Source organism: Xenopus tropicalis, chromosome 8 (assembly GCF_000004195.4).
Source record: "Xenopus tropicalis strain Nigerian chromosome 8, UCB_Xtro_10.0, whole genome shotgun sequence".
Classification (NCBI taxonomy): Eukaryota; Metazoa; Chordata; class Amphibia; order Anura; family Pipidae; genus Xenopus; species Xenopus tropicalis.
The window spans coordinates 75,071,409-75,098,283 of record NC_030684.2 but is presented as its reverse complement, the minus strand read 5'-3'; the positions used below and the strand labels follow the sequence as shown (position 1 = coordinate 75,098,283).

The 26,875-nt window shown below is 42.4% G+C and overlaps 1 protein-coding gene across 4 annotated transcripts; it reads left to right on the top strand.

Moving 5' to 3' along the window:
• The first annotated feature begins 314 nt into the window (after positions 1 to 314).
• vars1 (valyl-tRNA synthetase 1) lies at positions 315 to 26,633 on the top strand. Of its 4 annotated transcripts, none has more exons than XM_004916912.4 (31): positions 315 to 433; positions 1,534 to 1,864; positions 1,957 to 2,100; positions 2,338 to 2,452; positions 3,034 to 3,188; positions 3,292 to 3,376; positions 3,988 to 4,088; positions 4,567 to 4,694; positions 6,870 to 7,034; positions 7,364 to 7,445; positions 7,566 to 7,685; positions 8,085 to 8,193; positions 8,286 to 8,374; positions 15,520 to 15,610; positions 15,800 to 15,924; positions 16,042 to 16,145; positions 16,220 to 16,378; positions 17,192 to 17,282; positions 17,437 to 17,542; positions 18,036 to 18,106; positions 19,073 to 19,198; positions 19,440 to 19,544; positions 19,686 to 19,754; positions 20,456 to 20,534; positions 21,144 to 21,271; positions 21,518 to 21,673; positions 21,772 to 21,978; positions 22,486 to 22,597; positions 24,986 to 25,161; positions 25,971 to 26,120; positions 26,452 to 26,633. In XM_004916912.4, exons 2-31 carry the CDS (start codon positions 1,550 to 1,552, stop codon positions 26,518 to 26,520), a joined length of 3,732 nt encoding a protein of 1,243 aa, XP_004916969.2. In that variant the 5' UTR covers positions 315 to 433; positions 1,534 to 1,549; the 3' UTR covers positions 26,521 to 26,633. The 4 variants fall into 4 exon arrangements, with proteins under 4 accessions (XP_004916969.2, XP_004916970.2, XP_004916968.2 ...); XM_004916913.4 differs by lacking the exon at positions 315 to 433 and adding an exon at positions 536 to 554; XM_004916911.3 differs by lacking the exon at positions 315 to 433 and adding an exon at positions 544 to 626.
• The last annotated feature ends 242 nt before the right edge of the window (positions 26,634 to 26,875 follow it).

Here is a 26,875-nt window from a genome sequence, read left to right as displayed (position 1 = left end):
GACAAAAATTACAGAACCCAGCTGTTACATGAATGTGTAATTTAAATAGCCCTTCATCTTTGTCAATGAACCAGTGTTAATTCGACAGTTGTTGCTATACAATGAATCAATGTAACTCGCTTTAACACCAACGGAAATATCAACCTGATGAAATTTATAGTAATCTAGTATAATTACTTTCAATATCAGAAGCTGGATTACTATAAATTGCATCAGGTTGATATTTCCGTATTCGCCCACTAGGTGTCAGCACTAAAGTTCCTGACGCCATGATTCCGGCAGTACGTCTTCTATTGTACCTATCGGCCGGTTTGTTTGCCTGTCTTATTAGGGCTACAAAGTCTAAAAAGAAATCTTCGCGTGTATTGTGGAAGGACCCTAATAATATTGCAACCAGAACTATATGCAATTGTAATTACTGAGTTAACAGAAGGTACGTAAGAGAAATAAAAATAAAGAGCGTTCGGCTACTGCACACTAAGAACAGCCTACTATGGGCAAATTTGCTGTCCTTCCAGCAGCTGCAAAGAAGGGCGGAAGTAGGAAGTAAGAAGGTGAGCAAAAATACACGTGGGTAATACATTTGACGTCATTGCACGGATCGGAGGAGTACGAGAGGAAGAAAAGTGTGTAAGAGAATGGAAAGGGGATAATACTGATGAGAGTGAATGATGGAGTGGGGCATGGTGAATGCGGAAGGCACAGAGCAGAAAAAGGGCAAATGTAAAAAAAGGTTAACACTTAGGGAGGTCTAGAATTGAGTTAATGAGAGGTGGTGTGGGAGCATAGCAAGTTAGTGAACAATAATGAAAAATGAACAAATGAAAGTAATGTAGTATAGCAGGGTCAAGTAGGGTCAGACCAGATGTGCTGTCATTGGCTGCTGGTAAAAGACAATGGAACTTATTTACCAATACTGACCCACTTACTGAACTGGGGTCTTTGATTTTAAGAGAAAGGCACTATCTGTATAGAGTCTACAGGCCAAAAACATGCTGGTGGTCTTAACTGTCTCCTAATGAAATGAGATCGGCATGATTATAGTATGTGTATGTGCATGCTAGGGATCTTAGATTGTATGCTCCATTGAGGTAGGAACCAATGTGAATGATCAGTAGTTTCTGTAAAGTGCTGCATAACACACTGGTGTTGTATAAATAGGGTATAATAAAAAAACAAACAAAAAAAAAACATAGCAGCAGTTTAATTAGCCATAGCAACACAAAATAGTGTTGCTATAGTGCAGATGACAGCAAGTTTGTAAATGCAACTTGTTTAGATTTAATTTTCCTGAGTAAGCTAATGCCATTATAAGACTAAAGGAGTCATTTATTTTTGCCCAGGAGGCGCAACAGCTTTGTGCCATTTTTTTCATCTTGCTCCTCATTTTGATAATAAACCACTGAGAATAAGTTTAATATAAATAAAGAAGCAAATATTTGGACAATAATAATTTTCTATGCATTGAAAATGCCTGTATTTGAGTTATTAGAGCCTACCTCACAATAACACACGGTTGTGTTTGCCCTACAGGTCTCTTTCTCTCACCATGTCTACCCTCTATCTTCCGAACTCCACCTCATCAGACCCGCGATCTCTGTGGGTGCGCATTGCTGGACAGTATTCTACCCTATGTAAGCCAAAAGTACAGGAGGTGTCTTCTGGCCCTCACGGACTACCACTTCCTTGTTTGCTCTCACCCTCCAATGAACCAGTATGGGGTTCTTGGGCTGTTTCATATATGCTTGCTCCTGAAGCACTTTCTGGAGGATGTGACCCCTGCTCCGGTGCTCTTGTTAAACAGTGGGTGAGCTATGCAGAGTCAGAGTTGTTGCCTGCTGTGTATGGAGCAGAACGTTCACAGGTACAGATTTAAAGTGCCTGCATAATTCTGTTATTTTTAACCCTAAATGAATTTCCTATGGTACATATGGTGAAAGTTTTCCTTTTCCTTAGACTAAAGATCGTTCTCTTCTGGAGCTGCAGAAGATTCTGGATAGTCTTGATTTTTATCTTAGACTTCGCACATATCTTGTGGGAGAGAGCATCAGTCTTGCAGACATTGCTGTAGCGTGTTGTTTGATCAGTCCCTATACAAAAGTAAGTATTTTATCTGCTGACCAGCTAAGGTATTGGTGTTTCTTCTGTTGAATTATAGCACCAGTCATTTAAATCTGTGAGAGGATGCTGGAAATTGTATCCTAACACCAAAAATCATCTCACATATACAACATAAATAGTAAAGACACCTAAATGTTATGATTCTCCTTTTTTACATTATATTTCTTATTGGTCATGTCACCACTTCCCTTTCCAATTGTTTTGTTTATTTTGTAGGTTCTTTCTCCCACAAGAAGAGAGAAACTTCTTAATGTTACTCGGTGGTTCCAAACTTGCATTAATCAACAGCAGTTTAAAGATATTCTAGGGGAGGTTAACTTTCTAAAAACAGGTAACATATATGGCTCAGTGACAAGGCTTTTCATATTTTATTGTAAGTTTTTATTTTTCCTTTAGCATAATTACAATAAAGTACTTCACCTTTCAATATTGAGGCTGGTTCAAAGGCATTACACCTAAAACTGCAAATGCTGGAAAGTTTAGCTGGAAAATTTTGCAAGGGATTCTAGATTTTATTCAAACTTAGGGATCAAAAATGTATTTAAAAGAAATGTATGATGAAGCACTAGAAAAGAATAAAAGTTCACATTTAGCATGATAAAGACACATTGCTGTGCAGACCTTTCCTGTACAAGGTGTGTTGCACAGTGCTAGTGCTTCTGCTATTGCAACTCCTTTTGTTCCTTCTGGAATAAATTAATGCTATAAGGGGTGCCCCAAGATAGGGTTATTAAGCATTGCAGTAAGTGCATTCATACCACAAACAATACCGAAAGAAAGTAACAGAGTTAACTAAGTGAGAAAGTGGAATATGTAAAGCTGGCAGCATGTTAGGGAAAGTGGAATCTGACAGCTTTGAGGATTGAAGTTATTGATGACCCCCCTTCTACATGTGACTTGCTTTCATCCTAGATGTTGCTGCTTCAAAAACTTCAGATGGTCCTTCTGGTACCCCTTCCAATGCCCCCCCTAAAACTGCAGCCCAATTAAAGAAGGAGTCTAAGAAGAAAGAAAAACTGGAGCGGTTCCAACAAAAGCAAGAGAAAATAAAAGAACTGCAGGGGGAGGTGGGCATGGCCTGTTTAAAGGCAACATGATAAGCCCCTACCACGCTACACACACAGTCCAAACAAATATTTACACCTTCTCTTTCTGAACTTTCAAATACAGAAAAAGCCCAAACCTGAAAAGAAAGACAAGAAAGAACTTGGGGTGATTACATATGATATTCCTACTCCTGCAGGTGATAAAAAAGGTAACAGTTTGTGCAACGTAAATTATGAATTTGTGGAAATTAAAAGATGTAAGGCTTATTTCTAAAGTAAGTCAATAATGCAACATTTGGAAGCAAATTATCATGGTTTTTATCCTCAACCCAGGATTCTGGTGTTATTAAGGGCAACCACTATGTAGCATTCTCTGCAATTCGTATAAAATAAAACAAAACGGATGCAAATTACTTCACACTTTTTGTAAAGTTGTGGTATGTGGTTCCAGGTTACTTCTGGCATGCCATCATTAATATCATTGTCATCTGATTTGGTTGGCTCAAGTCACTTGTTTCCATAGATGCAACTTTCAAGGGAAACAGTGGAAAAACTGAGAGGTCCAGGGTGGCAGTAGCTCTAGGGTTCCCTGTCATTCATATGTACAATTGTGTGCAAGTCTAAAGAGGTGCATTGGTGTTTTGCATGTTGCTAGGAGCAAAGTACCTTTGTGAAAAACAATGCATGCTTAATTTTGTGTCCATTCTGGCACTTTGTAGTTGCAAAGCCCATATAATCTGTTTCCAAATATCCAGTCTATATTACCGCTCCATTAATCCTGTATGTTTCTCTAATTCTTGTATTCATTTTTATCTGGTAGATGTTTCTGGTCCTATGCCTGACTCCTACAGTCCCCAGTATGTAGAATCTGCTTGGTACTCATGGTGGGAAAAAGAGAAGTTTTTCAAGCCCGAATTTGGGGTGAGTCGGAGATGTTAATAAAGCCTGCATGTGGCATTTTTTAGTTAATAAGCGAGGCAAATGTGTGTGTCTATTAAATCAATCACATTGAAGTTCTTTTCAGTATTCTAAACACAAAAACAACCTTTCTCATCTGTTATTTGTATTGATCAAGTTACATGCTGTATATCTTGTTTTATGGATTAAACACTTGACAGTTAGGACATAATATACAAGAGCTGATCAATGCTTTCATGCAAACTACTTTTATGGCTGCATCAAGCAGCTTCTGTTGGTTACTTGAATTTAGGAAGCCTGTATCAGCTACTTGTCCAAAGCATATAGCCACTCCTTTTAATTGTTCCTTTGGGCATCAAATTTGGATCATATGTTTTTCGAGTCTGGGACAAAATATGTTTTTACAAATGTGCTTAAAATGATTTATTGCTGTATGAAAATAAATAGGTCTCATCTCATTCTGCAATTTTTTATGTCCCAGAGAAGCAGCATTTCAGAGCCCAACCCAAAGGGTTTGTTCATGATGTGTATTCCTCCACCAAATGTGACTGGATCACTTCATCTTGGACATGCTCTTACTAATGCAATCCAGGACTGTTTGACCCGCTGGTAAGTGACCTTAAACTGATACTGGATTTATACATGAGGAGGCAGAATATTCACAAATGTAATTGACTCATGAAAAAATGCATATAGATAAAGTAAAGATAGAAAATAATAGCAAGAGAGACACATGTGAGTGTTTGGTGTGATGGTTTAAAATTATTTTTGTTGTTGTCTAGTATATAATACAGTTGTGGCCAAAAGTTTTGAGAATTACATAAATATTGGAAATTGGAAAAGTTACTGCTTAAGTTTTTATAATAGCAATTTGCATATAGTCCAGAATGTTATGAAGAGTGATCAGATGAATTGCATAGTCCTTCTTTGCCATGAAAATTAACTTAATCCCAAAAAAACCTTTAAACTGCATTTCATTGCTGTCATTAAAGGACCTGCTGAGATCATTTCAGTAATCATCTTGTTAACTCAGGTGAGAAAGTTGACGAGCACAAGGCTGGAGATCATTATGTCAGGCTGATTGGGTTAGAATGGCAGACTTGACATGTTAAAAGGAGGGTGATGCTTGATATCATTGTTCTTCCATTGTTAACCATGGTGACCTGCAAAGAAACGCGTGCAACCATCATCATAAAAATGGCTTCACAGGCAAGGATATTGTGGCTACTAAGATTGCACCTAAATCAATTTATAGGATCATCAAGAACTTCAAGGAAAGAGGTTCAATTCTTGTTAAGAAGCCTTCAGGGTGTCCAAGAAAGTCCAGCAAGTGCCAGGATCGTCTCCTAAAGAGGATTCAGCTGCGGGATCGGAGTGCCACCAGTGCAGAGCTTGCTCATAATGGCAGCAGGCAGGTGTGAGCGCATCTGCACGCACAGTGAGGCGAAGACATTTGGAAGATTGTCTGGTGTCAAGAAGGGCAGCAAAGAAGCCACTTCTCTCCAAAAAAACATCAGGGACAGATTGATCTTCTGCAGAAAGTATGGTGAATGGACTGCTGAGGACTGGGACAAAGTCATATTCTCAGATGAAGCCGCTTTCCAATTGTTTGGGGCATCTGGAAAAAGGCTTGTCCGGAGAAGAAAAGGTGAGCGCTACCATCAGTCCTGTGTCATGCCAACAGTAAAGCATCCTGAGACCATTCATGTGTGGGGTTGCTTCTCATCCAAGGGAGTGGGCTCACTCACAATTTTGCCCAAAAACACAGCCATGAATAAAGAATGGTACCAAAACACCTTCCAACAGCAACTTCTTCCAACAATCCAACAACAGTTTGGTGAAGAGCAATGCATTTTCCAGCATGATGGAGCACCGTGCCATAAGGCAAAAGTGATAACTAAGTGGCTCGGGGGCCAAAACGTTGAAATTTTGGGTCCATGGCCTGGAAACTCCCCAGATCTTAAAGTCACTTGGGGGTGCCAAAATGTAAGGCACCCCCAAGTGACTTAGATCGCTTACCTTGTACCTTGGGCTGGTGCCCCTGTTCGGAGAAAAAAGCACCAGCCCAGGGTACCTGTAGGAAGTGCTTCCTCTTTCTTCTGCCGGCGAAATCCGTCGGCCAGCGCATGCACAGTAGAGTGAAAAGCCGACTTTCTTGTTTAAGTTCGGCTTTTCACTCTACTGCGCATGTGTGCGCAAGCGAAAAGGAAGGAGGAAGCGCTCGCTGCTACCCCGGGCTGGTGCTGTTCTCCCCGTACAGGGGCACCAGCCCGGGGTAAAAGGTAAGCGATCTAAGTCACTTGGGGGTGCCTAACATTTTGGCACCCCCAAGTGACTTAGCCTTTCCTTCTCCTTTAATCCCATTGAGAACTTGTGGTCAATCCTCAAGAGGCGGGTGGACAAACAAAAACCCACTAATTCTGACAAACTCCAAGAAGTGATTATGAAAGAATGGGTTGCTATCAGTCAGGATTTCGCCCAGAAGTTGATTGAGAGCATGCCCAGTCGAATTGCAGAGGTCCTGAAAAAGAAGGGCCAACACTGCAAATACTGACTCTTAGCATAAATGTCATGTAATAGTCCATAAAAGCCTTTGAAACGTATGAAGTGCTTGTAATTATATTTCAGTACATCACAGCAACAACTGAAACAAAGATCTAAAAGCAGTTTAGTGGCAAACTTTGTGATTTTTTTGTCATTCTCAAAAATTTTGCTCACGACTGTAGTTTTGTCGGACATATATCATGTGTAGCAATACATAATAGCAAACCTACTTTTTTGTAGGCATCGTATGCGAGGGGAGCTAACCCTCTGGAACCCTGGCTGTGACCATGCAGGTATTGCTACTCAAGTAGTGGTGGAGAAGAAGCTGTGGAGAGAGCGTGGGAAGACCAGACATGACTTTGGAAGAGAGAATTTTATAGAGGAGGTGTGGAAATGGAAAAGAGAGTAAGTTTGTTGCTAATGGCCTGCTCATTCTTTCTAAACTTAACTAAAAATATCAATCCATCATTTTTCGAGGGAGCTGCGTGATGTTAGCTCAATATTACTATGTTCTCTGGTGGAGTAAGATGTTTATGTTTATGCTTTTTAAATAAATCCTTGGATCCCTGTTATTAGAGATTAATATGTTAGGAGTTAGAAAACCTCTCCATTAAGCAGCAGTTTTTAAGGGCTGAGTGTGTTGGATATTGGTTTACCTTGTTCTCAGTTGCCTGTAATTCTTATGTATTGTTGTTACTTCCTAGGCTGTAGCACAATTTTTCTTTTTTTATTAGGAAAGGTGACAGAATATACCACCAACTGAGGATTCTTGGAAGTTCTCTGGACTGGGATAGAACATGTTTTACAATGGATCCTGTAAGAAATTGCTTTTGTGTTTGACTGCCTCTGTCCTGACTTGCTTTCTGTTTTGTGTTTCTGTTTACATCTCTGATTTATTTTGTGCCCTCACATCAGCTATGCTCTGTTTTTTTCCAGAAACTTTCCTTTGCTGTACAAGAAGCTTTTATCCGCTTGCATGAGGCTGGAATAATTTATCGAAGCAAACGTCTAGTCAACTGGTCCTGCACTCTTAATTCTGCTATATCAGACATAGAGGTAAAGGAGGGAAAGAGAGGATGGGAATGCAATGCTTTAGATGGAGCAGATGAGAGAAATTGTTTGATGAAGCGAGGAGTAGTTTGTGAGTCAAAAGAAGAGGAGTCAACATGGGAAGGGCCACTATCATTGATTTAAACACCTCAAACTATAGAGTATGCTTACTAATTCTTTTTTCACAAATAGGCATTATTTTTTTTCTTACAGTTTTCAATATAGATGGTGTGCTTTGTCAACCAAACATTTTTTCATATAACAATTGACTCTGCTGTGCTGTTTATTAGTAGTGCACTGTGAATTGCTTAACCATGCATGAATCAACCATTTAAAACAGTTGAAGCTTGTCAGCAACACTAGTTGTTATAGCAGTTGTGACAAGCATGTTCTTCATATCAATAGGTAGACAAGAAGGAACTGAGTGGTCGTACTCTACTACCTGTGCCTGGCTATAAGCAGGGTGTGGAATTTGGTGTACTTGTCTCGTTTGCTTACAAAGTTCAAGAAACAGGTATTAATACATCAATCACAGTGTATTCTCCCCTTTTAATGCTTATGCATATTCATCCTAAGCTTTTATCTCCTATGGTTTACGTACACTAGGTGAGGAAATTGTTGTGGCAACAACTCGAGTGGAGACAATGCTTGGGGACACGGCAGTTGCTGTACATCCTCAGGACCAAAGGTACAAGGTGAGGTGACCTTTCTGTAAATTCTGTCTAAGTATCTAAATTTGTGTCTTATGGTGCACAGGAATCATTGAAGTTTATATTAACGAAGGCTTTCATTTGTCCAAGTCAAGATATACAGCAGAGGTCTCAAACCTTTCTTTTCTCTTGCGTCCTGGGGGACACAGGCACCATGGGGTTAAATCCCCTCCCATCAGGAGGCAGGACACTGTATAATTTTGATTTCTCTCCCCTATATAACCTCTTCCCCCACCCAGGTACCTCAGTTTTTTTAGTGTCCTCGCAAACAGGAGGTTGGACAGAAGAGTCTCTAGGAGACACAACTTGAAAAGATCACTACGGTTCAGGGCTTAGCCCTAACACCCGGGGTGGTACCTGAGGCAGCCTAGGCTGCACTCGCTGCGTCAGCCCCCTACGCTGGACGGCTCCTTGAGCCTGCTGCCTAGAAAAGGCAATGTACCCGACGGCCGCCCCCCCCCCCTCCCTACAACGGGGGCCCACGGCACAAACCCGGGATTACAGAGGAGCATGAGGTCCCCTCTAGTCTCCTCTAACCCTCCGCACCGACCACAGGTAGCGAGAGTGAACAGGGGTTTACAGCCCCTCCTCACACACGGGAGATCCCAACCTCTCCCCCATACCTACATCTGGCAGGCGGAGGGTCAGGGTATCCTCCGGCAGCCGCCCCTACACTCTCACACGGCGCGCCTGCTGTGACGCAGCCGGCGAGAGAGTGAGGCAGAGGGAGCCCGGCAGGTAATGGATGGTACGCGGCTTCCGCACCCTCAATAACCGCACCGAGACTTCCGGCTGTACCGCCGGAAGTGCGTGCGGCTCACGTGACCTCCCCACATTCGCGCCCTCAGTCGGCTCCTCCCCTTCCGGCATCTGACAGAGCGCGCGCTCGCAGCTACGCTACACGGCAGCCCTGCTCCCAACGCAGTCAGAACGCCACACGTCTCTCACCCTCCATATCTCCTCTTCCCTCTACCAGGCACAGATACGGTAAAAGGGTCACTAAGCCAACATGGCTGAGGGGTCAGGGGATGCACTATTCCTCAGAGGGGGGAAACAGGCGTCCAAAGTAACTTTCTTTGCATGTACTCAATGCAAGAAAAAGTTTAAGGTGGCACAAAAAGACCCAGTTTGTAAAGCTTGCACCACTGCTACCACGGATGCAGAGCAACCCACGCCACAATTAACAGACCAGGGGGAGAATGTACAGGCAGCACTACCCTCAACATCGGACAATGTGGCTACAGAAGCCCCTGAGGCTCCAGCCTGGGCAGTTTCACTATCTAATTCCCTAGCTAATCTGCAGGGAATCCCACTATTAGCATCATCTCTAGATAAAATCCTAGACAAACTAGCATCTCCTAATGTAGTTAAGAGCACATCTAAACGCAAGTGCCCATTACCTAATGACTCTACTGCACCCTCCTCACCTGAGTCCCATTCGGACCAGGAAGGGCTCAGCGAAGGGGAATTATCCCACTCCGCATCAGAGGGCGACTCTGCCTCAACCGCCCAGGACTCTGCCAGGTCACCAAATGACCTGATTGTGGCAGTCCTTCAGGCCCTTAACATTGAGGATACTGACAAGGGGGCTAAGACCTCTAAGGGTCTATTCCGCAGAACGGCCTCGCACGAAATAAATTTCCCAGCCCATGAACAACTCCAAGCCATCATCCAGGAGGAATGGAACCTCCCGGAACACAAGTTCCAAGTCACCCGAAAATTCTCAAAACTTTATCCCTTTCCAAAAGAGGACCTGGGAAAATGGAGCACCCCACCTCTAGTGGATGCTCTGGTATCGCGGTTGTCAAAAGCCACCGCCTTACCCGTCCCAGACGCATCTGCCTTTAAGGACGCCACCGACAAAAAACTGGAAGGCTTCCTTAAAGCTATCTTTACCTCTGCAGGTACAGCCTTTAGACCCATTCTTGCCATGGCATGGGTAAGTCGGGCTCTGGAAGTGTGGTCCGACGCCATCCTCACCGGTCTACAGAGCGAAACCGCCATCGAGGACGTCGAGTCCGTCGCACTACACATCCAAGAGGCGAGTTCCTTCCTCAGTGAGGCTTCACTGGATGCCCTGAAGCTACTGGCCCGCACATCCGCTCTCTCAGTAGCCGCACGCCGCTCCCTGTGGCTTCGACTATGGTCGGCTGACCTTAGCTCAAAAAAGTCACTTACCTCTCTTCCCTTCAAAGGTTCCCGCCTTTTCGGCGAAGAACTAGAAAAAATTATCTCACAAGCAACGGGGGGCAAAAGTACACTGTTGCCCCAGCAAAAACCCAAGAGCAGACCCTCTACTACATCTTACAAGAGACAGCGCTTTTTTCGAGGCCAAGGTACGCGTTTCTCAAAAGGATCACCTCCATCCAGATCCTCCTCTTCTGCCAGAGGTGGGCCCACCTCCAGAGGCAGAACAACCTGGCAGTCTCGCAAGACATTTACCAAGAACTCTAACGAGAAGAGCTCCTCAGCATGACTGGCCGCACGACACTTGGCCAGACATTCAGGTCAGGGGACGTCTCAAACACTTCGCCACCACCTGGGCCGAACTCATAGACGACCCCTGGGTCGTAGACTCAATATCTTCCGGTTACAGGATAGAATTCCACAGAACACCTCCACAGAGGTTCTTCATGTCCCGGGTTCCCATAGAACCCCAAAAACAAACCGCCTTCCTATCCATCGTACAGGAACTGGCACGGGCCGGAGTAATAACTCCGGTTCCTCCACTTCAAAGGTTCCAAGGGTTCTACTCGAACCTCTTCGTGGTCCCCAAGAAAGACGGCTCATACCGTCCTATCTTGGACCTCAAACTTCTCAACAAATGGGTATACTACCGACGATTCAAGATGGAATCACTGAGATCGGTAATCCGGGCACTAGAACCCCGGGAGTTTCTGACATCCCTAGACATGAAGGACGCATACCTTCATGTCCCAATCCATCCTCTTCACCAAAAGTTCCTGCGATTTGCTTACCACAATCACCACTACCAGTTTGTGGCCCTCCCCTTCGGCCTATCATCGGCCCCACGTATCTTCACGAAAATAATGGCCACCATGGCAGCCTTTCTCCGAGTCCGTGGGGTGTATATCACTCCATACTTGGACGACCTCTTGATCAAGGCGCCCTCACTGCACCAGGCACAAGAGGACCTGGACCTGTCCATCCGGGTCCTTCAGAGCTTCGGCTGGACGATCAACATGACCAAGTCATGCCTTTTCCCATCACAACGAATTCAGTTCCTCGGGCTCCTTCTCGACACCCACCTAGGAAGAGTTCTCCTACCAGAGGAAAAGGTCCACAAGACACATTTGCTGGTCCGACAACTCAGATCTATCCCCAAACCATCCCTCAGGTTTTGCATGAAGGTTTTGGGGGTCATGGTCGCTTCCACAGAAGCGGTCCCATTTGCACAATTCCATCTGAGGCCCCTTCAAAGGACCATTATCTCAGAGTGGCGCAAACATCACCTTCTCAACCAGAGGATCTCCCTACCGACTCAGACGGTCGACTCTCTGAATTGGTGGCTGACCCCACCTCACCTAACACAAGGAAGACCCTTTGCGGACCCGGACTGGCAAATCATCACAACCGATGCCAGTCTGTCGGGCTGGGGAGCCACCTTCCAGAACTTTTCGGCACAAGGCCTATGGACAACAGCGGAATCCAGACTGCCGATAAACATATTAGAGATCAGGGCCATTTTCAGAGCCCTGACCCACTGGGAAACCCGACTGACAGGACTAGCCATCAGAATCCAGTCCGACAACGCCACTGCTGTGGCGTACCTCAATCGCCAAGGGGGAACCAAGAGTGTGGCAGCAGCAGGCGAAATCAGCAAGATCCTTCGCTGGGCAGAGAACAACGTCCCACAGATCTCCGCAGTCCACATTCCAGGCCTTCTGAACTGGGAAGCGGACTATCTCAGTCGCTACAGACTAGACCCGACGGAATGGGAACTGAATGCCGAGGTTTTCGACATCATAGCGAAACAATGGGGCAGACCAGACTTAGACCTAATGGCGTCTCGCCACAACAAAAAGGTTCCACTATTCATCTCCAAGACCAGGGACCATCTAGCAGCAGGGGTAGATGCCCTGACTGCACCGTGGGGGGTCCCGCTGGCCTACGCCTTCCCCCCCCTTGCCATGCTACCACGTCTCATCAAGAGGATGAGGAAGGAGAGCGGCACGTTCATCATAATCGCTCCAAATTGGCCACGGAGGTCGTGGTTCACAGACCTGGTAAATCTCTCCATCGATCCGCCCATGGCACTTCCCGTTCGGGCAGACTTGCTTCACCAAGGCCCAATCCTCCACCACAACCCTCAAATGTTCCATTTGATGGCGTGGCACTTGAGACCGCTATTCTGACCCGGAAAGGGTTTTCGATAGTAGTGGCTCAGACTATGATTAGGGCCAGGAAGGCGGTATCCTCTAAGGTATACCATAGAATCTGGAACCTCTTCATCCACTGGTGCGCACAAAAGCAAGTAGTTTATCAGAGTGCAAACGTTCCTCTGATCCTCCAATTCCTGCAAGATGGCCTGGACAAGGGCTTGAGCCTAGGGTCCCTTAAAGTCCAGGTATCAGCCTTGTCCATTCTGCTACAGAAGAAACTGGCAGGGCTAGGAGACGTAAGAACATTCTTACAGGGAGTAGCTCACCTGTCACCGGCCTGGAGACCCCCGGTGCCACCCTGGGACCTCAATCTCGTCTTGTCGGCACTCTTGGAGGCCCCCTTTGAACCCATCCACACCATTGAGCTTCCCTTGCTTACCTGGAAAGTAGTCTTTCTCACGGCAATTTCTTCAGCAAGACGCGTTTCGGAACTAAGTGCACTGTCGTGCGACTCTCCTCACTTAATTTTCCACGAGGAAAAAGCAGTCCTGCGCACAGTTCCTTCCTTCCTACCGAAAGTGGTATCACCCTTTCACCTAAACGAGGAGATAGTTCTCCCTTCCTTCTGTAGCTCGCCCAAAAATCCCAAAGAAGCCAAACTACACAAACTAGACGTAGTTAGATCAATGAAAGTCTATGTAGACAGGACAGCTCACTTCCGCAAAACCAGGAATCTCTTCGTGATTCCGTCAGGCAGCCGTAAGGGCTGTTCAGCTTCAAAAGCCACAATTGCTCGCTGGATCAGGGAAACTGTTCGCCGGGCGTACATATCCCTGGGAAAAACACCCCCCTTCGGGATAAAAGCACATTCCACCAGAGCACTAGGGGCATCCTGGGCATGCAGGAACCGGGCTTCCGCGGAGCAGCTGTGTAAAGCGGCAACCTGGTCTTCCGCGCACACCTTTACAAAATTCTATCGCTTCGATACCTTCGCCTCGGCCGAGGCAGCCTTCGGGCGTAAAGTTCTGCAGTCGGTAGTTCAAAGCTAGACTGCAATTAATCCTAGTTCAGTTTCCTCCCTCCCAGGGGGGACGGCTTTGGTATGTCCCCATGGTGCCTGTGTCCCCCAGGACGCAAGAGAAAAGGGGATTTATACTTACCGTTACATCCTTTTCTTTTAGTCCTATAGGGGACACAGGCCACCCTCCCTGGAAACTTAGGGATCATGCATACCTTCTCACTCAGCTGTGTTATAGCTTATAGTTATTAAGTTAAGAGCACTGTTTGCTCGGTCTTGTTACATAACTGAGGTACCTGGGTGGGGGATGAGGTTATATAGGGGAGAGAAATCAAAATTATACAGTGTCCTGCCTCCTGATGGGAGGGGATTTAACCCCATGGTGCCTGTGTCCCCTATAGGACTAAGAGAAAAGGATGTAACGGTAAGTATAAATCCCCTTATTTGTGAGCCACAGTCAAATGTAAAAAGACTTGGAGAGCAACACAAGCATCATAAAAGTTCATGGAGGTGCCAAATAAGGGCTAACATTGGCTATCAGGTAGCCTCTATGCACACTGTCAGCTTACAGACTGCTTTATTTGGTAGCTAATCTTGTTTTTATTCAATTAAAACTTGCCCCCAAGTCAGGAATTCAAAAATAAACACCTACTTTGAGGCCACTGGGAGCAACATCCAAGGGCTTTAGTGGAAATGCTTTTATGCTTATTTTTTTTTTCAAAGGCACTCATTTTCAATGTAATCTATTTCTCAGGAATCATGTGGGTCATGGTTAGAGCCAGGCTCAGCACCACAGTATTCATAATACATTTTGATAAAATCTGCCTTTTCGGTACACTGGTTTAAAAGCAACATTATAACTTCAGTGCCATATAACCTAACATCCAGGCAGACTGTTCTCATCATCCTAGATATTTGGTTACTGTTTTATCTCCCGGGTGATGGGATAGTCTTTAAACTCTTGCACTGGAAAAGTTCTGCAAGACCAAAATATCATGTCTGCATATTTTGCCCCTAAATATATAATTTTATATATATATGTTGGACTAAACTGTCAGTTCTAAAATGTAGGTACATATTTAGCTGGAGAGACGTGCAAGTAGCAGCAGGGGCCTGCCACCATAAGCGTGTTGAGAACATGCCTCAGATGGCAGTGCCCAGCAAGTTACCAGGAGTGGCAAAAAGCTGCGTGTGAATACCCACACCCAAAGCACATTATATAGAGCAGTGTTCCCTAACCAGTGGCTCCTAAACAACATGTTGCTCACCAACCCCTTGGATGTTGCTCCAGTAGCCTCAAAGTAGGTGCTCATTTTTTTATTTCTGGGGAGAAGGCAAGTTGCAGTTACATTAAAACTAAGTATAATGCCAAACAGAGCCTCCTGTAGCCTGCCAGCCCACATAAGGGCTATTAAGTAGCCAATTACAGCCTTTTTTATGCTTGCGTTGCTCCCCAATGTTTTTTCCATTTAAATGTGGCTCACAGGTATAAAAGGTTGGGGATCCCTGATATAAAGTATTATATGAAATGAATGTGTAGATACTGGTACCCCAAGCAATTTGTGCATAGTAAATGACAGTGGGTACTGGCACCTATAGTATATTATAGAAAGGCATATATTATTTGTAACATATATTAGTGATGTGCGGGTCGGGTGGGTTTGGGCCGACACTTGCACTTACCACCCCTTTTTTGTATCTGTTGTAGACATTTGAATGCAACAATTGTAGGATCATATTAATAAAGCTTCTACTTATCCCTTTTACAGCATTTAAAGGGTCATCACGTTCTCCATCCATTTTGCTCTCGCCTCCTTCCTATCGTCTTTGATGAGTTTGTAGACATGAGCTTTGGAACAGGTACCTGCAGAAATTCAAGTTTTGATTTGAAGAATATCAACAATAGACGATGAGTATCAACTATGCTATGCGCATAGTGCATATCTGAGGTTTTAATTTCAAGTCTGGACATAGCAACACTTGATGAACATTTGAATGTGAAAGACAGGTTGCAAAAATTACACTTTTTCTTTTCATCTTGTTATACAGGTGCTGTAAAAATCACTCCTGCCCATGATCCAACTGATTATGAGGTTGGAATGAGACACTCTCTAGATTTTGTTAACATCATGGATGACAATGGGACTCTTATAAATGTACCCCAACCTTTCCTGGTAAGAATAGCACATGGACAACACAATTTTACATAATTTAACCTTTTCTTTCTGTGCTAAACTGTTAATCTTTGTTTTCTGTCACATGCTCTCTTTAAGCAAAAATCTTTTTTTCAGGGAATGAAAAGATTTGATGCCAGAAAAGCTGTTTTGGATGCACTAAAAGAAAAGGGACTTTTCAAGGAGGTCAAAGACAACCCTATGGTTGTGCCAGTTTGCAGGTAACATTTACAGCAGCCACACAACAGATTGATTCTCTATAGGCTTACATTAATTTTCAAATCTTTTCCCTTAGCCGTTCAAAAGACATTGTAGAGCCTTTGCTGAAGCCTCAGTGGTATGTACGTTGTGATGAGATGGGGAAAAGAGCTGCTGATGCTGTGCGTGATGGACATTTGCTAATTAAACCTGAATTCCACACTAAGACATGGTTCATTTGGATGGACAATATCAGGTGAACAAAAATTTTGCTTCAGGCTTTGTAATTTTTTTGAAGTAACCCCAACACCATAAGTTGTATTTGATGAAAAGGTACTGTACTATTAAGGGGCTTTGATTGACAGTTAGGTCTAATACATGTTTTGGGGGCGTTGCACCTTTTGCCTAGAAGAGCTCACTCTGCTCGTTTCTCTGCATTAAGGAATTGAGCTGAAGTCAGTTATTTTTTTTGTTCTGGTTATTAGAGTTAACTCCAATACATCTGCTAGGAAAGGAAGTGCACCCTAAAAGATGTATTAGATCTACTTGTCAATCAAGAATGAAGAGTGACATGTTTTGCAATAGTTCCCATTTAATCCCCTGGCATCTTTTTCAGTATATCTTTTTCTCCATGTGATCTTTTTCAGTATAGAAGATTTGTAATAGCAACCCAAGACACTTGGTTTCTTATAAAATGTGTGCAATGCTTTAAACACATTTCTCTTTCTTTTACAAATTGACCTCTGTCTTTTTTTCTGTCCGACTGCATAAGGGCAGAGGAGTGGTTGTCTTGAGTTCCACTGCAGGGGAACACAGAGGTTAATACAGACTGCCATGTCCAATCAGTTCGTGCTGATTGTGTTCCATTTGCGTTCAGCACTTATGTAGAGTTGGTACGATCTTAATGAAAATAACATGCTGAGTTACTTCATGTGCTGTCTTGTAGTGGAAAGCTTAAAAGATCCACTGCTAGGAAATGCATAATGCTCTTACACTCTAGGTCTCTTATTAGCACCCTAAAATATTGCAATAACTGGTTCTCTGAAATGAGTTTAAATGTTTTTTCTAGGGACTGGTGCATTTCACGTCAACTGTGGTGGGGCCACCGTATCCCAGCTTACTTTGTGACAGTTAATGATCCATCTGTACCTGCTGGAGAGGTAACAATACATGCTTTAGATATGTCATCATTCAAAGGAAATGAAGATAAACTAATATGTTATATGGGTAATAGTACCTGATCAGCATGAGAAGTATAGGACAGGGTGAGCATTGATGATCTCATGTGTTCAAGATAACTGTATAATTGTACAGGATACAGATGGAAAGTACTGGATCAGTGGTCGCTCTGAACAAGAAGCCAAAGAGAAAGCAGCAAGAGTATTTAATGTAGCGCCCGAAAAAATATCTTTGAGGCAAGGTAAGAGCCACATAATAACTTTAGACCTCATATCAAATATATATATACAGTTCAGTACTCAAGGTTATTTCATTATCCAGTCTTTGTTTTTTAAAACTAAGGTAGTGTTGGCTGTGCATAAAGTATAGCTGTAAAGGTAACAGTTTTATTCCTAATGTCCTGCCTGATACATGCTATTCTTCTGCAGTTCCTGTGTTCCCAAGAGACTGAAGAGAAAAGGATTTAACAATAACACAAAATCCCCATCTCTGAGCCAAAAATTAGATTCATTTGCTAGTATTATTCATTACTGGAACAGTGAATTATGATCATCAGATTATCTAGCCAAGCACCAGTGAAACAAATATTTGAGAAATGATGGAAATCCATACAGGATGCAGGGCATCATTTTTAAAGCTAACATTTTAACAAGAACCTAAAAATTGTTACAAATGTAGACATTTTGGTATTTCAAGGACTAACTCATACCCCTTACCATTACTTCCTGTTTTAGACGATGATGTGCTTGACACCTGGTTTTCTTCTGGGATTTTTCCCTTTTCCATCTTTGGCTGGCCCAATCAGGTACTGGAGTATGTTTTAAATGGATAACTTTGTTCCTGTCTCTGAAGCCCAGGCACCAAAATCTTCTCCAGCAAAGCGCAACCATTGCTCTTTCTGCTGTGTAAATAATTGGGTTTCTTCTGTTTCTGAGTTGATGTGAGTTGGCCAGATGTGGGAAAGGTGTCAACTGAACACCAGAGGGGGCAATTCACTGAGCTAAGTCTAAGCAATTAAAGGTGATAATTACTGTAGTCAGGCAGTAGTAAAGTTAGGTTATTTTCAACTCCATTTTGGCTTAAAATATCTTAGTATATTATGTGTTTTAGTTACAACTGTTGCACAACTTATATAAGGAATAACCATTTTATGGTAGTTTAGAAGTGCAATCAGAGGTCACTTTGGTCTTTTGCTGTCCCAACCCACCATTTAAAAGGGACCAGTACAATTTTATTGTGTTAGTTAAGCAAAAGAAAGTTACTTACACTATAATAATTATCTAAATCCTTTATCATTCATTTGTTTGTATCCACAGTTAGTCATATATGTAGGTGCCATATTGTGGACACTATTATTAGTGCTAGCTTTGCATCATCCCAAAATCTTGTGTATGTAGCAGAATGGGGGACCTGTTGCCCATGCACAAACAGTTACAGTAGATAGAAAGGAGAGAGTGGGCATGTGAGGAGTGCAATGTAATTTTAAAAGTGCAAGTACTAATTCTTACTCATGCATAGAGATTGGGCAAACAATATATAATTGAAAGCTGAGATTTTTTTAATGAGTGTATATCAGGTATGGATGTTTTTTTTTTAAAAAAATAAAAAAATTAATATATATTTAATAATTTAAAAAGGACTTTTATAATACAGCTTTTGAATGTCTTGACAGAAAAGAAAGCAAATACAAATAGTATTTAATACAATAGTATTTATATTTTTTATATATTTAAATAGTGGGTTTAATGCCATAGTGTCTCTGTTCTCACAGACTGAAGACCTTAACGTTTTCTACCCTGGCACCCTACTGGAGACTGGCCATGATATTCTCTTCTTCTGGGTGGCTCGGATGGTGATGCTTGGTTTAACCTTAACTGGTAAACTCCCATTTAAAGAGGTAATATTTTTCACATAAAATACTGTCCATTTTGTTCCAATCTTATCCAAAGGCTGAAGGGTTCAACTGAAGGGTTCATTTACGTGCAACCTCAAGCAGAAACACCGGTATAAGAAGCAAATCGTTATTAGCCCATCTTTTTTCCTTTGTGGCTTGACAACTGTGATGTAATCACATCACAGATCAATTTCTCTTTCTTCTTCTCGTAGTTATTTTTGTTGTTCCCCCTCACTTTTTTCAGGTGTACCTCCATGCTGTAGTAAGGGACGCTCATGGTCGAAAGATGAGCAAGTCACTGGGAAACGTCATTGATCCTTTGGATGTGATCAATGGCATCACTCTGGAAGTAAGTGCAGAGAGTAAACAAAAGGCAACCATTCTTTTATTTGTGTTATTTTGTTTTTTTTCTTTCTCTGTCTTTTCTGCTATTTACTCTTTTCCATGACTTTGTTCACGAACTTTGTTCACTAACCCTTCTGTATCATAGGGTCTCAACAAACAACTTTTAGAAAGTAACCTAGACCCTGCAGAGCTGGAGAGAGCCAAGGATGGGCAGGTAAGTCTAGCCTGCTATGCAGACTTTACCCAACCTAAAAAGACTGTGATTTTGAGCATTTTGCCCTTTTTAAAAATATTGTCAACAAAATTCTAATTTGAATTTATGCCTAGAAACTGTCATTGATCATATTAAAAAACATTTTGAAAAGTAAGGAAAGGAATGAAAAATCATATTTGAAACAGAAAAGTCAGAGACGCTATTAAAAAAAATTGTGATAAAATTAATACTAAAAACCTCCAATATTTCAAAAATTTGCCATAAAAAAGAACAAAACACTAACATAACCCCCCCAAAAAAATCAATTTAAGAAGACTGAAAATATATGTATACCTGAGTTCCTGCTCGTGTAATAGTCTAAACAACCCAAACTTTGTAAGTCTTAAGGCAGGGGTCCTCAAACTTTTTTAACATGGGGCCAGATCATGATCCATCAGACTGTTGAGGGGCTGAACTGTAGTCTTCAAACTACGCCCCCCCGGCTTCCTCAAAACTACAGCCCGCTCCATGCTGCATCCTCCCATTCCCTGCTCACCCGCTTCCTGCTGTGTCCTCTGGCTCCCTGTTTCCTGTCTGCAGACAGGTAGTAGCCAAGGGCGAGGACGCAGTGGGGGCCAGGTAAATCACCTTGGGGGGGCCAAATATGACTTAAGGGCTTGTTGCTAAAACCTTTACCCACTTTTTTGTTTTCTTCAATCTAGAAATCTGATTACCCTAATGGCATCCCAGAATGTGGAACGGATGCTTTGAGGTTTGCACTATGTGCTTATACTAGTCAAGGTGAGTATACAATTACACAGGTAATTTGGGGTGGTTAAATGTCCTCTTTCGATGTGAAATACATAATGGGGTAGGAACTAGGGGTAGGCAGAAGAGGCAGCTGCCTAGGGCGCAACGATTGAGGGGCACCAGGCAGGAGCCTCTCCTGCCTACCCCTAGTGCTACTTTGTCATTGCCTCCGCCGCTTGTCATTAGCGGCGGAGGCAATGACCGATCTAATCGCCCCGCCCCCCCTGCACCGCCTCCTGTGCTTTGGCGCGCATGCGCTGTTCGGGGGGTGGCGGGGAGGTGGGCAGAGTTGGCCGCCCGGGTTGCCTAGGGCGCCCGGTCGGCTTGGCCCGCCCCTGTATACATACTATATAATGACATATTGTAGAATGATATTGTAGGTCAGTTTGGCCACATTATCAAATATGTCTTTTGATATCCAGTACTACAGCCTTTCCTTGCCATGCATTGTCAGATGTAAAACAATCCATAAGTTTGGAAGAGTTATTAGATCTCTTTTATGTTATGGTACTGCTTCCACTGTAACTCTAACTACTCACCCTCATTTTCTCTGTGTTCTTTTATATCTTTAACAATGCCTGTTTTTTTCTTTTGTGACAGGTCGGGACATTAATCTGGATGTGAACAGGATTCTTGGTTATCGTCATTTCTGCAATAAAATCTGGAATGCAACTAAGTTTGCAATGAAAGGTCTGGGAGATAATTATTCTCCACCTGACTTTGCAGGGGTGAGAAGTTATTTCTAAATGATTTAGTTCTGCATGAAGTGGCACTGTGATGTTTAAGATGCAGTGCACCTTTAAGAATATTTACTAATAATATCACTGCTGGTCAATAAAGCTTTTTGTTATTGTGGTTGTTAAAAGATGACTTGAGTTGGAGATCATAATTATAATTCAGGGGGCCAGCCATAAAGTTGACAATGAACAGGTTTTCCTGTAAGGTTGTAAGAATATGCTTCCTCTCTTTTTCAGGCTTGTGGACAAGAAAGCCTTGCTGACCGATGGATATTGAGCCGCCTTAGTTTTGCAGTTGATCTCTGTAATAATGGTTTTCAAAACTATGACTTTCCTGGCATTACAACAGCTGTGTACAACTTCTGGCTTTACGAGTTGTGTGATGTTTATCTGGTGAGAGCAAAACCCATTCTACCCTTTCTTTTTCTTGTAGGTTTTTATATGTATCTTAACTCTTGTAATTAATATTCCTAACCTACTTCCTTCATTAGGAGTGTTTGAAGCCTGTATTTTTAAGCTCTGATGAGGCTGCAATATCTGTGGGACGGAACACGCTGTACACCTGCTTGGATGCTGGCCTTCGTCTTCTCTCTCCCTTCATGCCATTTCTTACTGAGGAATTATATCAGCGCCTTCCCCGGCGCTCCAGCAGTAGAACTCCAAGTATTTCAGTCACTTCCTACCCAGAGACATCAGAAGTGAGTTTTTTGTCACCCTAGACTAAAGCTGTAACTGTTTTTGTGTGTGTGTTGCTGTGGTGTATTCTGTATTGCATAATTACAGGGTTAAGGTTTAAAAAAAAACAAAAAAAAAAACTTTTGCACAAAGCTTTGATACATTACACCTACATCTGTAACAGTATTCATAACCATAGCTTTATATTTTATATCTCACTGTAGTTTCTGGGATTTATGGGATGCCTTCTTTATATCCCCGGCTGTGTTAAGGAAAGGGGGAGGTTAATGCAATGCATGCACTGGTTCTCGGTTACCAATGAGTGAAAAGGATTCTCACAATATTTTTGTATGCTGACCAAGATTTTTTAAAATTCCTGAAGTTACATGCCCTCCAAAATATATGTATTATTGTGCAGATGTCACTGGCAAAAACACACGTAGTGTAGGCAATTAGTTTTACTGTAGGTATAAATGAAAGTTTGTGAATAGCACACATCAATTTGCTGAAATGTTGTTCTTGTGTTGTAGTGCAACTGGCGAGATGAGGAAATTGAGAGAAATATGGATTTGGCACTGCTCATTGTCAAGTCAATCCGATCTCTGCGAGCAGACTATAATCTCACTAAAACAAAGGCTGACTGTAAGTAATGAGGTTGGTTAATAGTGGGACTATCCACAAGGGCAGTGCCACACCAGGCAGATTCCCGGTCTGCAGGTATACACAGGCCAAGAATCCACTATGCCCTTAACTGCTTTTTGATGTGCCTGCACCCAGAGATACTATATTGGCCTCCAATGGTTTTACCCCTCCTAACACCAGCCATTCCCTTAGTATTTTAAATGTCTTCTTAGGGATTGTACTCCTTAAAGGGATACTGATTTTTATTTTTCACTCTACAATTACAATCTACAATTTAAATTTTTATTCTTGAAATTAATGTTTTGTTGTAATATAGGAGTATAGGAAGCCATCTCAGTGCATTGTGCCCGAGTCTGAGCTTTCAGAAAGAGCCAGCGCTACATATTAGAACTGCTTTCAGGTAACCTTGTTTCTCCAACTCCCATGTAACTGAAGGAGTCCCAAGCCGGACCTTGGATTTCTTACTATTGAGTGCTATTCTGATATCTACTAGGAGCTGTTATCTTGCTACATCCCCATAGTTCTGCTGATCAGCTGCTGGGAGGGGGGTGATATCACCCCAACTTGCAGCTCAGCAGTAAAGTCCATGTGAAATTTCAAAATGAAATATAACAAAATCTGTTTGTGTTTTTGAAAAACAGATTTCAATGCAGACTTCAGCTGGAGAAGCACTATTAACAGGTGCATTTTGAAAAAACATGTTTTGCCATGACAGTATTCCTTTAAAGGAAATACTGACAGTTTGTCAGCAGTGGGTAGCTTTTTGGTTATCTTCAAGTCCAAAGGACCTGGTCAAAAGATGCAAGTCCCTGCTAGTCACATTCTGGAGCTACAGTGACAGTCTTTTGGAAACCATCCCAGTTGACTATTGTACTGTATGGCAAAGCTGCCTTGTGATACACACTGACAGTGCCACCATGGCAGTGTATTAGATTCACCAGCAAGGAATAAAGAGACATCTTGCTTTGTAGGAGGCAGAGAGCATGTGAATGTGGTGATGAGAGTGTATCTATTATAGGTGCAGAATGTGGATGTCACCTTTATAGATGTAGACTCTGGACTTATGCAAATGGTCTTTCCACAATGAGTTGATACCCAGAGATAGGGCCATATTGCAAACCCCAAAGTCCCTGTATTTTACATGTGAACAAGGGTCTGTTTTTCTGCTGTCATCCTGTTGAACTGGCCCAACCTTCTGTCTCGGGGTCCAGTCCTCCTTCAGGACTTAACCAGTGTATTTTGACACATTGATCTTCAGTCCACCTGAGAGGAGCAATAATTTTCATTAATTATCTGTGCTGTGTTCTTATGGATTTCTGCCTCCCACCTCTACAACAGCGTTTGGAGAACTTATCTGAAGATTGATTTGGGATCCAAAATTGAGTGCTGAAAACTGTAAAACGTTGTTTCCATATTTTCCTCAATTTGACAGATTTTCCTCAAAATTCTTCCCTAACCCCCCCACCCCCCAACAAAAAAAACCCCAGGTCTCTTCATATTTTGCATCCTGTTAGAGCACTAAAGATTTACACTAGCAAGTCTTAAGAGTTTCACTGTTCTGACTCCCTTTATGGTTTTTACCTTATGTCTGGTAGCTCCCTTACAGTCTGTTGCCCACCAGTATCTCCAGAAGGGACAGGAGAGCCTGCCCTGGGCCTAAGCCTAGGTTGGGTACCCAAGGGCCATGTAAGATATACAGGACCCCTTAAACGTCTCCCAATGCTCATTGCAGATTTAAATCTTCAATATCTTTTGTTTTGAAAGCCTGGGCTGCAAAGTTCTGTCAGGTGTGGTTTCCTAAGCAGCCTTATATTTTGTGGGCCCTTGTTACTTTGGAGCATTTGGTATGTCACAGTGGGAAAGCTGAGAGGGGTAAGACCATTGGATTTAGAAAGCGATTAACTTTGCCCACATGTAGTAACACAAAGCAACCAATCAGATTAGACAATCAGAAAGTTTAAAGTATGACCATTTATTACCCCTTATATATTTTTACTTTTGGGTAACCAGTGCAAAAAATTTTTTTTTTTTTCTTCTGATTGGCTCATAGGAAATAATAATATCCAGATTGCTGGAAGTTATGTGTGTTTCAGAATTATATTCAGAAAGAAGAAGAATGCCTTTCATCTGGTGCAGGCAAATTTACAAGTATGCCAAGGCTCTGCTGTATAGGCAAAACCAGACAGATAGTGCTTAATCCATAACTGGTCAATATAGTGTTCCTAATATTTCCTTTATGTGGGGAAAAAAGGACAAAACAGAACTTTAGAAAAAGTTTCTATGCTATATGCTGGTTATATGCTAAAAAACTGAGTGAGGTTTTATAAGTTAAAAAGTTAAATATACCCATTTGTCGGGTGGAAAAAAATATTATGCTTTGTGTTCTAGGTTTCGTTCAATGTCAAGATGCTGACACCGTTTCTGTGGTTACTGCTTACACTTCATTCATCACGGTCCTCTCTTCCTCACGCTCTCTGGTTACTCTGAAGGCTCAGGATCCTGCTCCAGCCGGAAGCGCTGTTAATACTGCATCAGATAAAGCTACTGTGTATGTGGTGCTCAAGGTAAACCTATTACTTATAGAATATGTATGTATAACTTTCTTTATAAAGCACCACATGGGTACGCAGTGCTGTACAATGTTACAATATACAAAATTACACACAGGGAGGACAAGTGTTATAATAAATACAATAAATAAGTATAAATACACAGAGAATAAGTGTCATGTGGTATGAGAAACAGTAGGAGGGCCCTGTCTTGTAGAGCTTACAGACTAAGTGGTTGGGTAACATACAGGCACAAATTGAAAGGGAAGAGTGCAACTAGGTATGGGCATTTGCCATTAAGCGCAGGACTGGGCAAAATAATGTTTAAGTGCTCCAGAAGGTAACAGCTGAGTTTTTTCTCAAAGAGAGTTAGTGAGTGTTTTCTATCCTTCAGGGATAGAGTTCCAGAGGTAAGGAGCAGGAAGATAGAAAGGTTTAAGACGAGAGAGCGCAGTGGGTGTGGATGTGAAGTGAGGCTAAGCAGGTTCCCTCTTAGGAGAGAGCAGGAGGATCCTGGCAGCAGAGTTTAAGATTAATTGCAGGGGAGAGAGGTGGGAGTCTGGGAGGCCGGTTAGTAGGAAAATATAGTAGTAGTAGTAGAATATAATGTAGAATATAATGTGAAAAAGAATACTTACCAGTGGGACACCTGCATACATATAACACTGATCCATTTGCTCAGTTATTACACACACTGCGTGATTCTATAGAAAGAGGTAACCACTTTACATGACTTTCACTCTCATGTTTGTGATGCTCACATAGTTTTCTGTCTTGCACAAGCATATATTTTGCTGTCACTTAAATATAAATTCTCTTCACAGGGCCTAATAGATGTAGAGAAGGAGCTGGCCAAACTGCAAGTTAAGAAGACTGAATTGGGCAGACAGCTAGAGAAGCTGCGTGAGAGGATGGGCAGTGCAGATTACCGCAGCAAAGTGCCCGAAACAGTGCAGCAACAAGATGCAGAGCGGGTAAAACAAATTGCTACTATTTACTGATGGGTGTGCTGTGAAGGTTAAATCCATCCTAACATTATCTTTTTTTTATTTGATATATTCCTTGATTTAAAAGTTTGCCTCGCTAAAGAAGTGATTTTAGGGATATTACAAATTTTAGCGATAAAAGCAATATTGCTTTTTTTAGAATGTGTAGAAATTTTGGAGTGTGATAAATGGTGGGGGTGGGGGGGGTAGGTTTTTATTCCCACTCCATGTCTTTTAGATGTTTGATTTTCTGGATTTTTTTTCTTTCTCTTTTCCTCCGTGTCTTTTTATTTGATTTATTTCCGGATCCCTATTCCAGATCAGACAGACTGAGACAGAGTTCAAGAAGGTGAATGAGGCTGCAGAGAACTTTCAGAAAATGGTGTAGGGCTTTCATTGGCACCTTGGACCCTTTCATTCACCTCATTGCTGCTTTAAGGAGATGTATTTTTAAATGTGGCTGGTCTTGCAACCCGATATAATAAAAGACAGTGGAAACAAGGTGTGGTGTGATATTATTGTGGGCATCAGAGGAAAGACACAATGGAAAGCTAAATACATGGAATTTGCAATAATTACACAGGAATTGGGGAAGAAAGAATAAGAAGGGATTAGGGGAGCTAAAGAGGAAAGAGCAATACATATGACTTAGAGGGGGACAATGTTGGGTGGAAAAAGGAGCCAATGCAGATTTGCTATAGTGTTGCCTTTCATGATTTTTTTAAACCCAGGGTATTTATCTG

What these genes read in the sequence shown, in the direction of transcription:
- vars1 (XM_004916912.4), top strand. Translation starts at nt 1,550, where the DNA reads ATGTCTACCCTCTATCTTCCGAACTCCACCTCATCAGACCCGCGATCT. An exon ending in TCTTTGGCTGGCCCAATCAG is followed by an intron (nt 18,107 to 19,072) that starts GTACTGGAGTAT and finishes CTGTTCTCACAG; the next exon opens with ACTGAAGACCTTAACGTTTT. An exon ending in ATGTGCTTATACTAGTCAAG is followed by an intron (nt 20,535 to 21,143) that starts GTGAGTATACAA and finishes CTTTTGTGACAG; the next exon opens with GTCGGGACATTAATCTGGAT.